The sequence below is a fragment of the Ischnura elegans genome, chromosome 6, assembly GCF_921293095.1.
Source record: "Ischnura elegans chromosome 6, ioIscEleg1.1, whole genome shotgun sequence".
Lineage (NCBI taxonomy): Eukaryota > Metazoa > Arthropoda > Insecta > Odonata > Coenagrionidae > Ischnura > Ischnura elegans.
The window spans coordinates 54,172,305-54,184,667 of NC_060251.1; the positions used below are offsets into that span (position 1 = coordinate 54,172,305).

At 40.6% G+C, this 12,363-nt stretch overlaps 1 protein-coding gene across 1 annotated transcript in view; it reads right to left on the reverse strand.

The window, feature by feature from the left end:
• The window catches only part of LOC124160703 (maternal embryonic leucine zipper kinase-like), a 49,665-nt gene that overhangs the window by 17,829 nt on the left and 19,473 nt on the right, over positions 1-12,363 (reverse strand). The window contains exons 11-12 of the mRNA XM_046536685.1: positions 8,724-8,937; positions 3,731-3,834 (exon numbers count right to left, since the gene is read on the reverse strand). Coding sequence (XP_046392641.1) covers positions 3,731-3,834; positions 8,724-8,937 — 318 coding nt within the window. The remainder of the gene's footprint in view (positions 1-3,730; positions 3,835-8,723; positions 8,938-12,363) is intronic.

A 12,363-nucleotide genomic window follows, 5' to 3' on the forward strand; every position in this document is an offset into this window, starting at 1 on the left:
AAAGAAAACGAAAGACATTGATTGCGATTCCTTACCCACCATTAGAGTATTCATAATATACTAATTATTTGGTTTTAGAAATCCCAGTTACCTAAGTTCGGAAAGTTTCCTTCGTTTGATAGGGTAATAATAATCCTTATTTAAGCCAAGCGCTACCTGCTAACAGGGTACTCTGCTACCTGCTGGCTGCCTGCGTCGTATCAGCGCTCAAAGCCTTGCCCCAGGGTCACCTCCCAGGGAGACAGCTGGAACCAGAAATACGTCACACGGACTTTTCCCAGAATTCCTACTTAGCCGTCGCGTTTTCACGCGCTTGAAAATTTTCACTTTTCGTTTAATCGCGAAAAATATATAACGTCATTCGAAAATCGAAGAGCGTGAAATGCGTACTCCAGGAGTAATAATCTTTCGATTTAGGCAATAAAAAAATAATAGGAAACCACCCTATTGTAATCCCTTTCTCGAAAAATGAAATGAAGAATGAAGAAAGATTTAATAGAAATCGATTTTCACATCTGGATTATCATTTTTGGACCAGCGAGACGATTTCTGCGAATCCTTAGCTAGGCGTTAGTATGTTTCGCAGAAGTGAAGCGAAGGACTTTTTCCCGAGCGGAAGATATTTTTAAGCGCATAAGCTTGACTTTTCAATACAAAATCGAAAATTGACAAAAAAATCGTTTAATCGACAAAATCGACTGTTCTTTTAAAAAAGTTTGTACAAAAACATATTTATTATTCAATCGAAAAATTCTCGACTGATAGTGTGCCTTTCCAAATTTAGCTGCCTTGAAGAAAATTCTTTCACACGGGACGGATGACGTTATCATTGACGTTATCCTGACACAGCTGACGACGAGATCAAAGGAAATGGTGGAGATCGAAGTTGAAAAATCGAGTTTGGATCGAAACTCCAACATCATACCTCGATATCTTCGGTCTTTAATAGTTTAAAAATCGCTATCCGATTTGAATCGAAATCGAATTTTCCACCACCAACCCAAATCGACACCCAGAACCGTGATTATTTTTCCGAATAAGATCATTGTATATAGGTTCCATCGATTATTAATATAGAGACAATTGAAGGCAGGCATAATTATATTATTTTGATTTCTCATTACGTAATATATATTTTTGTCACGATGAGGCCGCAAATATTAAAAAGTCATATCAACTAACAAGAAAAGAAGAAAGGAAATAGTACTAATAATAATTTCGTCTTAAGATAACTTGGAAAATTAGGATTACGCAGTCCTGTCTTACGTTAAAAAAAAGTTGGACAACAACACACATCCAAACCCTGGGTGATGTCAACTCACGAAGGCGGAATTCGGAACCACGACCTACGGTTTGGCATGGGGGGAATTACTACACCGTCACTGAGGCCGGCAATCGACTCATTGTTGCGTTTCTATGATACATTTTATAGAGAAGTGGTTGAAAGAAACTAAAGCGTATCATCTTTAATGTTTCAATCTTGAAAATAGTTATATTCCTCATTTTTTTAAATAAATAAGTCACATAGGAGTTAAAGGAATTAAAAAAGGGCTTTTTCTACATGGTGGAACTGTGAAAAATGTGGAAAAAGCCACTCCTACGATAATGGATTTCCACCAAGTCATGCCAGCTAATATTGCTTACAATAATTTACAATTGGAAATCTCCGAGGGAAGGTTTGAATAAATTCAGTGCCATTTTTCATTAAGGTTGGACGGCAAGGACGCTTTCCCGCCGCCACCAAATTAAATCGAAAAGAGACCGCTATATATACTAATGCGAAGTCGCCAGAGCTTTCCAGGGGTGCCAACTTATAAAAAATATTGGGTGGGCCCATATCCGAGGTCTTGCCCCGGGAAGAGGTTAAATTCAAAGTGTGTCGCAGCACCGAAACACTATCATGATTCACACCACTTGATTCAGTTAACCTGCTTAACCTTATAAGTATTTGTTTTAACACATTGTTGAATTTATTTTAAAAGGTAACTATTGTCAAACATGGGAAATAAAAATTACCAATATATTTTTGTGATTTCACAAAGCATAATATAATTTAATTATTTTCTTGAAACATTGAGGGGGCTCCGCCCCCCCAAACGAATCTTTGAGGGGGCTCGGGCCCCCTCAGGCCCCATTGAGTCGGCGCCACTGGAGCTTTCTAAAGCCCCGATAGTGGACGATCACTTGATCCCGGAAGTGGAGGGAGCTGCAGAAATACGTCTGGGATAAATACTTCGACCCGGATGAAAGCCCGAGAAATTATTCAGCACAGTTACATACCTCTTCTCGATAAAATCTTGGACGAGCTACAATTAAACTATTCGCAAAAACTCAAAACCTGAAAGTCGTACAGTCTTGACTTAGCTTTCAACTTCGATTTCTTGGGTGCGTCGATCAGCCGGAAACGCACAAAAAACATGGGCTATGAGCGGATGAGGTCTCTAAAAATGTAAGTTTTCTTCAAATAAGAGTAAAAAAAACTTCAGATGGCATGATTTCCTTTCTGAGATCTCTGGATACATAACGTGACTAAAAAGGGATTGAAAAAGCCTCCATTCACACAAGTTTATTTTTTTCTGGAGATGCACGAATGCTAGGTACGTAATCGATCGGGCGTACTTCAATTCGATTAACATGCGATTTAGAATACTTGGGCGTCGAAAGATTTGAATTATTATCGACATGAATCGTTAACGAATCGCTATGACAGACATTAATATTTTCATGATCCCACCTATTCCCAGCCTACCTAGCTTAGCCATCTACAGCTACAATCGATCAAATTTCAATTTATGATTAGAGATTACCTGTACTGTTATCATTGGGACTGAAACTCTGAAAGACTATAAATTGTTTAGAAGTCAAATGGTTCTAAAACCAATCTTTATGATGAACTTCGCCTGCCTAAGATAATTTTAAGACATCTGTATTGATTCAAGCCTTTTTAAATCCAATTTCATAAAGTTCGATTTTATTAAAAAATTGCACTATTTGCACAGCACTACCTTGTACCCTATTCACCGCTGACTTCTGATTAGGTTTTTTTTTGTTTAAAGAATTTTGCCACTTTGATATTCCTGTTCTATGACCTCCATACAAACTACAAAGCACTATTAACGTTGACGGAGATAACTATAGCAATACCGATAGGTATTTGATGGATAATATCTAAGCACCCCAGGTTGCAAGCGACTTTGCGGCAGTACTGCGCACAGATACAAATGCATTCATACAATTAAGTATGAAATTCGCAATGTAAAAAAGCATTTGACTAGTCCAAGATATTAATATAGCCCTCCTGATGCAAGAAAAAATTCTTTAAATTCAGAGAATTCCAGCAACAGCAGCATTTCATATGAAAATTTGCATTACTGTGCATGTCCGATTTCATTCTTATTTAATAATCCCCAATTTTGTATTGTTGAGATTTTACAGCATGGTTATTTGTTAGATATTGATCCATGAACCCTACCACAGGGAACTTTCATTGTAAAATATCGTCTAATAAATGCACGAAACTGTAAATAAACTGCTGTGGTAACACTTCCTTCAACAGATAGGTGGTTAAAGATGATACTAATAATATTGAGTAATTCAATCAAGGAATTGGTCAAATTAAAAATAAATGCATAAATTTAACTAATCACTGAACTCTAATGTCCTCAACGACAGGGGTTAAAATTGTCTACATTATTTGTACTGCGTAAATAACAATTAAAGTAACACTCACCCATTCTGCGTACAGTGGATTCCCTTACTAAGAAGGGCCCTTCGGAGTTCATTAAGAACATGCTCAGCATTCCTGCTTCCAGTAGTCGACACATTACACAGGTCCTAAAAATAGTTTGAAAAATATAAAAATTTTAAGCTTTTCATCAAGAAATATTTTTTGCTTGATACTTCATACTTTTACCAACAAGACTAGACATAATAATAAATAAATTTTTCAAAGTATGAGTAATTTCACGCATATTCGGTAACATGACAGGAAAAAGTGAGTATAATTTAATAGCATATAAAAAATTCAATATTTTCATGATGATGAACACCCAGAAAAATACCCCAAATATTGAATAAAAGAGGAAATAATGCCATAGAAAATAACTGAATGTCTGCTTAGCTTGATATACCGTTCTAGCAGGAGCACAAAATCAGACTATGAGAGTCCATCCACCTACATCCAAGTACAGAGAATGAGCAGATATGATTATTTCAAATGTGGTTGAAACAAATGAATACTTCCAATGGCAATTATTTCCAGCAATGAGGATGTTCTTTTATCAGATGCATTTAGTGATTAAGTTAATGTTGTTAATCAATAGTTATCAAGGAGATACATGACTCACTTTAGCCAAAAAAGCAAGTAACTAAAGACATCACCGCATTAACCAAACATTAATTAGGGATATCAGCAAAAGATAAACTGAAAATGTAGTTAGTGCTTTTGGGTATCATTGGGTACGCCAATACCTAAATATAGTCATAAGGATTCCACACACTTTTACGTTTATTTTACTTTGTTCTACCTTTTGTTTATTTATATTTAGCCTAGTCTTATAGTTAATTGTTGATATTTATCATCGCTGTGCGATAGGAAAAAGGACATAATACCTACGCCTTACTTCCTCGGTACATATTATTTGAGGTATCACAGAGAGCAAGCATGAGAGGGAAAGGAAGAGAATAGGATTCTAGACATGAAAAAAGGGAATAGGCCCTACTGAGATTGAAAAGGAAGACAAGTTGGGAGGTCAGACATAACTGGGTGACCACCAAAAGACTCCAAGTAAACATTTTTTTTATTTTAATAAAAGTAATAATAATGATAAATACAAATTATTAGAAGAAAAAATTCTAACGATTCCTTCATAATAATTTTTCAGCAACAATACTACTGTAATTGTGTTCCACAGAAAAAGAACAAAAACCTTAATATTCACTTATGTGAAGAAAAAATTACCGATTGTGACAGGAAGGATGTTATTTAATGATTAATTATCCTCATAATTTAATGACACTTAATGCCTCGGACAAATGACGATTCGAATTCCATGAAAAACGGAAAAGTCACGAAATTAATCCCAAGGGACATGGATTACAGTGTCTCATGTGCCTCACCAATCAGCGGGATAGCCCTAGAAGTCGAGTGCCTTGTTTCAACGGGTCGGAAGAGAACGTCCATCAAGTCCTTCCACATGGGAGTCTTGAAAGATGCAAATTGGGTAGTAAACAGAGTTGGCTCTGGGGTAGGGATGAATGTGCAGAAAAAAAGGAAGCAGCTCGCAGCGGTCCCCAGATAAGACACAATAGGCCACGCAGCGTCAGCGAGGAAGAAATGCACCCCACCACAGCGAAGTGAATCGCCCGTGGTGCGTGCGGATTTATATGCGACGCGGGATGGGTAACAGCCACCTACCACCCCGAGGTAGCGGTAGCGATAGCCTCGGCATAAACAAAGGGAAGGAAAACTCATCTGAGGAGCTGTCACGGCCTTTTACAAAGCACGGGGCACATGCCCGGGGAACACGAGGGAACGGCCATAGAGTCGCATGCGGGAGAAGTCTCAACCATTATGTTCCCGGGGCGGTATACCGATGCATATCCCATTAGTCACTCGGCAGGCCGCGCAAAACCACCATACTCTTTAGCTGTCGCGACGTCCTCGCCGAAGATGAGCGAAAACACGGCTTGGCACTCGAGAGGAAGAAAATGCGGCGGACGGCATCGCAGGGCGGGGACCTCACGAAGCACAGCGGCAAGGACGAGACCACGACACCCACGTGTTCTCGGCGACCACGCCCCCCAATAGATCACGGAATTCCAGACTCCGTATCCGATCCCTTGCGGTCAGACTCCTTAACCTCGGCTATCAGAATGGCCAACGGCCGCGAGTCACTGAGAGCTTTATGATGACACATCACTCCCGCTCAACCGGTATTTTTTCGTGAATCATAACTTATTTTAAACTTAAGACATTATCATGACATTTTCAGTGTAAATAGATTATACTTTTATCAAAATTTTACCTCATTCTCAGAAGTAACTCAGAAAATTAATAAGCTGAACAAAAGATAAAATAACGCTGGAAATAATAATGAAAAGATGCCTTCACAATGGCATTATGCGCCGAAGCCTGAGTCGATTGGTAAAATACGTGAGGAAATAGACAAGTACTTTCATTATATTTACTATCAAATATTTCACCGCATTACAACGGCAACTATTTTATAGAAGTAATAATATAAAAATACAACTAGTGATAGCTATGCTACTTTGAGAAGAGCCCTAGACTTTCATTACCCGCCGTTGATCTATACAGCCTCTCCTTCATTTTAAGTAAATCGTAACGTGACTTATGAATTAAAGCCTCACATCGTCTCTGGATTAAGTTGATGGAACTGACATACTTTTATTCCCTAAATGCTGACGCCTGGACCGATTTTAATACATAAATTTGGATAGAAACTAAGTTATACTTTAACCTTGAGTGACTAACACTGTCACTTGAAAAATAAACAAAAAATCTGAAAATAGCCAAGTCAAAAATAGTAGAGTAGTTAACGCACATGCTCGTCCCACGAAAACAAGGAATATAATAAAAATGAAAAAAATTAAAATTTTTCCTTCCGTTTCATCCATAATCAGAATATTTAAAAGTACCCACCTTCATTATTAAGTGGTGAAACTAAATTATTGTCGCCTAAGTCAATTAAAATATGCTTCCTATGCCCAAGTCGCTCCTCCTGTTAGAGCTCTGATGGTAAAAACTTCATATAATTTATTTTTCGACACTATCTATCCACTGCAATGACAACTCTTTGAAAATGAACTTCAGCAAATCCTCTTTTTGCAATGACTGCAAGTACTATACTAACACGAAACCGAGGTATAATTCAAAGCGTCAGTAGCTATTCGGACAAGTCCCAAGACCCCCGCAAGGGAGGGGACAGGAGGAACCGGGCCCCTTGGCACGGCTACACCGAAGAATTCCCTTCAAGCCACGCCCCCTGCTCGCTCCTGGACCCCGCGGTTGCGAAATAAACTTCCCAACGAAGACAACGGCGACCCGGCGCGACTCCAGGTCCAAGTCGACCGAACACGGAGAAGGGGTAGGAAAAAGAGAGCGCAGGACCGCAAGACAACGAACGCGTTGCGAAACGGCCCCGGGTCCCCGGCGTGTTAAAAGCGATAACCGCCGGACGCATATGAATTGGCCACTCGACTCTCTCCCCCGCAGTTTTCCTCCAGTATGTCACACGGGGGTTGAACGGCACCTTGCAACGAATACTGCAGGTCATAAATCCCACCTTATCCCATACGCTCGCGAGCGCGCAGTTAGGAAGGGAAGGTAAGAGAAAAAAAAGGAATCCTGATAGAACGGTTCTTTATGGCTGCTGATCGCGTCCGCTCTCGAGTCAATAGATCGAAGGATGAAGAAATAAAAGCGTGGCCGGGTGGGGAGAGAAACGTAGCATAAAACCCTACGCGGGAAACTTGAGCGCGATCTCATTCGACCCTAAACTTATTTAACATTCGGATTGAAAGATAAACAAAAGGAAAGGCTTTAACCACGCCGGCCTCGGTGGCGGCGTGGTAAAGTCCTCGCCTGTCAAACAAGAGGTCGCCGATTCGAGTGCATCCTCGGTGGGTTGACCGTATCCATGACATGGCTGTTCGTGAACGGGTTATTGTTAAGTTTGTCGAACATCCCGATGTAAAATAGCCATTATGTACTGTATTCGGTAGCAGTGGCGGATCTATGGGGGGGGGCTAAGGCTTAGGGGGCTATTCCCCCCCCTTGGATATCCAATTTACACCAGATAGATTGGTGACTTTTTTCCGACCCCCACTATTGCTGGAATTTTAGCCCCGCCAATCCGCCACTGTTCGATAGTATGGGAATAGCACGAAAGCAAAATAAGGCCCTTCTGGATGACGAGCGGAGTTCTGAAGAGAATGCTCCACGCAGCGAACAAATGGGTTAACTCTGCAAAATCGCCACGAACTGAAAAATCCCCACCGCTTCCGGAATTTGAACCCATGCCCACGGGGTGAGAAGTAAACACTTCCCGATAGCGAATATAGGTTTTAAAACAATAATAAATTTGGTATAGTATTGCACTGTTATCTGGTTCTGAGTTGCCCAGAATATTTCAGCTTGACAGATGATCGGAAAGTGGGTGAAAATTCAGTTGCAAGGTTTGCAAGGACAAGATGATATAAAAGAAAGCGAGTTTATAAAAAAGTTATACAATTAATTTTCGCCGCTATAATTCTACCAAACTCCACCATGGAAAATCTTCCTGTTTCTAAAATTTTACGTAAGGTAGAGGCCTAGCTACACAAGGAAAGTGGCCCAAACTGAAGAGGAAAGTATATTGTAAACCATAGCGAATCCTTTTGAAGCGGCCATGCCAATAATCCCAATCCTCAGCGAAGAAAAATATAAATTACAATGCATAACGCAAGCTTAATACGAGCACTGATAGCCACAAGTATACTGATTCTCGAGATAATGAGCTGAAAGGAATTTTCTTGTAAAACCGTCCATAATTCAGAATCAACCCTCGGGAAAGAGAGGGCAATCCAAATATTTTCAAATGGCTTCCAAATGATATATATCTACCCATTCCTTCGAGGAAAAATCCTCCGCTGAAAAAAAAGCAACACACTCATCTTTAATGAAGCCCTGGTAAATTTGTGGCAGACAAACAGATGTTTACCTTTCCGGACACGAGGGCCGGTTGTGACGGATTCTGGTCGTGCCTTCGCCGCTGGCGACTCCTCTCGGCCTCCGATGAAGCGTTCTGGTGCCTCTTCTTAGGGGTCAGGATGTTCTTCACTCGATTCAAACCCCTTTCTATACTGCCAAACATCTTACGGGCGGAAATAGGAGTGCCAACGAAAGCAGAATATCCATCACAGTCGGCACGATTCCTGAGGAAAAATAAAAAAATAAAAATTCTAATTTTGCTGTTATCTAGAAACAAATGATCCATACATATAGGTCAATCCTAACTCCATCCGTGCCACAACGATGAAAATTATCGAACGAAATACCAGGGGTCAACAACCATCCAGGAATTTCCGAATAGGCATTTATGCATGAGGCTCCAATACGCGTTTTTCACGATGATAATAATAATGGTGGAACGAAAAACTCACAATAAAATTTTAATGCAGTAACCAATAAATAGCTTATATGCAGTTTTCAGGTCGCACGATCTTACTTCGGGGGTACATCGACCGCGGGTAACCAAACCATAATTTAGAATGGTAGTCACACCGTACAACCTATACTATTTCGTATCGGATACATTTTCTCACAATCATAGTATACATTTCTCCGACAGCATGATGCTTGGAGAAAATGAATAGATAAAAAAGATAACAAAATAAGGTAGGATGAGGTCACAACAACATTTTCATTCAGAGGGTAAAAAAATAATTTCTGACTTCAGGGATTAACCGACAAGTTGACGTGAAAGTACAAAACACTACTCACCAAAAATATTTATTGCCATACTTCGAGTGAGAATGAAAATCCGCGAGCTTTAAGAATAGCTCAAAGAGCTCTATAAGCGGTATCCAATACATTAAACAGAGAAAATTCCTCAGGGTAGATTACGGTTAACAAAGTGAAGATAACATCTACATCTGGGTATTACTTGCTGCATAAAAAATTTCGTACAAAACTTATCAACAGCTTAATGATCACTAACAATGCCCTAAAGACGATGGCAGAGGCAGCAATCGAAACGTCGGCATACAATGAACTCACCCGGAGAAAAAACCCGAAAAGACTTTACCAGCATCATTAATCTTCTACACTTTAGGAGAGATAACATTTTTCCATATTTAACGAAACATCTTGAATTTGACGCTCGCACTTAAATGCCCACTGTCAAAATTACACAACCATTAAAACAGTTCATTAATTCTTAAAATGAATCCCAGTATTAATAGTTACTACATAAATATGTGTGAAGCACTGAACAAGCACAGGTTTCCCGATACCAAATTAATACATTATTATTTACAAATGTGCCACTAATAGGCAATCGGGAGATCCGGGTTCGAATCCCGGCTAAGTCAAATATTTTTTCATGGCGAACTTCATCCTTTGGTGTATTTAACTTTGCACCCGTGCGCGTGACTGCGTACAAAGTCACTTGTTCCTTCAGTGCTTTAATAACTAAAAAATACCACTCCGAATGGTCACGGGAAACGGAAATAACTACTGCAATTAAACTGTTAACTTTTAGGCTGAAACGACATAGTAATTTAGTCGCTTCCATTCCAAATGATAATTTCTCTTAATATTCACTACCGGTTTAATTTTTATGGCTCGCTATATAGAAGTGTAATTACAAATTACTCGGATTGGCCTTATTAATTACTTAAGAAGCAGGCATCGCTATAGCAACCAATCCATATGAATATGAATTTTTAAAACGCCATATGTTGTCTTTTTTGGCTTTAGGGAAGGTAGGGAAGAGATGCTGGAGAGAAAATCAGCATCAGAGTAAGCCCATCCTTGGCGATAGACGCCTAGAACCAAGGTTTAACGTCTCATCCGACTGATGGAGAGCTAACTTGAACTTTCCTCGATAGATCATCATCCAAACAGGGATTCAGCCAACTTCAGAAGGAGCCACAGTCCTGGCTGTAGAGAGGTATGGTATGGTATTTGGAGGAGGCGACCGACAGCTGAGGTCATTTGCGCCATGGGGAGAGGGTATGGAAGGAAGGGTGGAGAGAAACCCGGCGTCGGCATAAGCCTGCTCTTAACGAAAGGCGCCAAGGGGACCACGGCTTAACGTCCCATCCGACGGACGGAGTGTTACGCTTGAAATGTCCTCCACACAACACTCCAGCAGGGATCGGGCAGTCTCTGAAAATTCTCTGCCACTGCCGGGATTTGAACCCGGGCCCGCCGGGTGGGAAGCCAACACTCTAGCTACCACACCAACCCGATCCCCAACTGTAGAGAGAATGTTGAAACACTTCCCATTTGAATTTACGCAAAAACTCTCCAGTTCTTAATGCATTGTGAGCCCCGACTTAGCTCCTTCTGATTACCATCTGTTCACTCCAATGAAGACGCATTTCGCTGACGATGAGGAACTTAAAAACGCTATGACACAATGTTTTAAATCGCAGGCGGCCGCTTTTTATGCAGAAGGAATTGGAAAATTGGTAAAACGGTACGTTAAGTGCTTGAATAATGGGGGATACTCTACTGAAAAACAGAGGAGAGTTGTTTCTTCGATAAGTTAATAATTTTTTCCTCGGGGCTGTTTTTTACAGCGATTCGGATTACTTCCCGTGACGGGAGAAGCAAGAAAGAAATTATCAGCTGAATAGCCCAGGCGAAGAGAGCATTCCACCAAAAGAGAGACCTGCTTACAGCGGGAAACTTAAATATGGAAGTAAAGAAACAATTTATAAGAACCTACATCTGGAGTATGCTCCTACACGGAAGTGAGGCATGGACAATGACCGCAGCGGAGAAAGCAAGGATTGAGGCCTTTGAAATGTGGTGCTACAGAAGAATGATGAAAATCAAATGGATTGACCGAGTTAGTAACGAGGAAGTCCTAAGAAGGGTAGGAGAGAAGAGAAGCCTCATGAAAACCTTAATAAGAAGACGGAACAACCTTATAGGCCACATCTTGAGACATGATGGTCTGATGAAGACAATCGTCGAAGGACAAGTGGAAGGCAAGAATGGAAAAGGAAGACCCCGAACAAAATATATGGAACTAGTAAAGAGAGATGTGAAAGAGAAGAAATACGTAGGTGTGAAAAGATTAGCTGATAGGAGAACTGAGTGGAGAGCTGCGTCAAACTAATCCTAGGATTGTTGACCAGTGATGATGATGATGATTACCCTTGCAATTCGCCAGGATTAGAACCCCGGTCCATGGAATGGGAATGTCATACCGAGCGCCATCCCTAAGTAACCTGTTCATGTTCGCACAGAAGTATTAGAACAGATTAAAACGAAACTAAGAAAAAGTAAGGGTTTACTTCTAGGCAGGGATAGCCTACACTACCCGCACGAGTTACCAAAGGACTGGAAAACGCCGGTATCGGAATTATGAGACACTGCGCCACACTTTTCAACAGGAGGCGTCCGGACACTTCGCAAACGTTCTCACGACAATGGCATATTCGAAGTGGGCTGTCGACACCTCGTTTTTTCCCCTTCCTTGCGCCCCATCGAGAATGCCAGCGAATGGTTTTCTGCGATAAATCCTAACCGCAATGCTTTCACACCGCAACATTCAGAATCTTCCGGTTCACATGAGCGTTAAAAATGCGCCATTCGTGTGATTACTGTTGCAGGTTGGACCACCA